This window comes from Neolamprologus multifasciatus, chromosome 1 (assembly GCF_963576455.1).
Source record: "Neolamprologus multifasciatus chromosome 1, fNeoMul1.2, whole genome shotgun sequence".
Classification (NCBI taxonomy): domain Eukaryota; kingdom Metazoa; phylum Chordata; class Actinopteri; order Cichliformes; family Cichlidae; genus Neolamprologus; species Neolamprologus multifasciatus.
The window spans coordinates 6682783-6683757 of NC_140439.1; the positions used below are offsets into that span (position 1 = coordinate 6682783).

Sequence of the window (975 nt, forward strand, 5' to 3'; positions counted from 1 at the left end):
TTCAGCTGCATTTCTATCCAGGTGAGTTTCCAGTACAAAGCCAGAGTGGTTTCTGTGACCCATCTCTGTCAGAGGATGAAAACACTCCGTTTACCTCGACCTTCTTGAAGAACATGCTGAAAGGCGCTTCAGAGCAGAGGTGAGTTCCGTGTCTACACTTCTCCACCAGCAGCTCAGCGGCGTCTCTCCATCACTGCCGCGGAAACTTTGATGTGAACTCTTTCTAAACCAGCTCGTAGCTTCACTTCCGCATATTTCAGCTCCGTGTTTGTTCGTGTGGCGGTACAGGTGTGCCTTTTTACCTGTAGCGCTGACGTCACATTTCAAAACAAGACTGTAGCGTTCAGGTTCCCCGGGAAGTGTAGTTCACTTGAGCATTCAAATCCTGAGAAAAACAGTAGCTGTTCTCTGATCTGTTTGGCAAAGACCTTAACCAGTGTACGCCACACTCATTTAAACTGTAAACAGACTTCTGCTCTTGTTAATGCTTTAACTTTGGTTTTAAATGTCATATTTATCAGTTTTTATCGGATAAATAATGATATATGACACAGTGCTATACATCTATATATTTGCGTGTTAACTTATCAAATTTATACTCACTGTAATTAATTCTGTTGTGCCACACAAATCCACCAAAGTCCCAAACTAACATAATGACTGGTCTGTAGGTCACCTCCTCATGTAAGCAACAGCAGCTGCAACAGAAGGGCTCAGCTAGAGAGCGACATGGAGAATATTATATATATATATATATCTTTTATTTTGTTTCCTCACTTTGAAATTCACAGCACAGCTTATTTATATCTGATCATTTAAAATAACAAAAAGACTTCCTCTGTCCTTTGTGAAGGTGTCTGCTTCTCGACTACATGCAGCCCAAACTGCACGGGTGTATTTTCACAGAATCAAAATAAAACAATGACTGGTTCATGGTTTCAGTTCAATCTGTAACTGTGACTCCAGCCTGTCTGA

The 975-nt window shown here is 41.2% G+C and overlaps 1 protein-coding gene across 1 annotated transcript in view; it reads right to left on the reverse strand.

Moving 5' to 3' along the window:
- LOC146525232 (anoctamin-9-like) overlaps positions 1 to 290 on the reverse strand; it is an 18004-nt gene extending 17714 nt beyond the window's left edge. Inside the window, 1 exon segment of the mRNA XM_085165243.1 lies at positions 95 to 290. Coding sequence (XP_085021369.1) covers positions 95 to 115 — 21 coding nt within the window. The 5' untranslated portion in view covers positions 116 to 290.
- Positions 291 to 975: the final 685 nt, after the last annotated feature.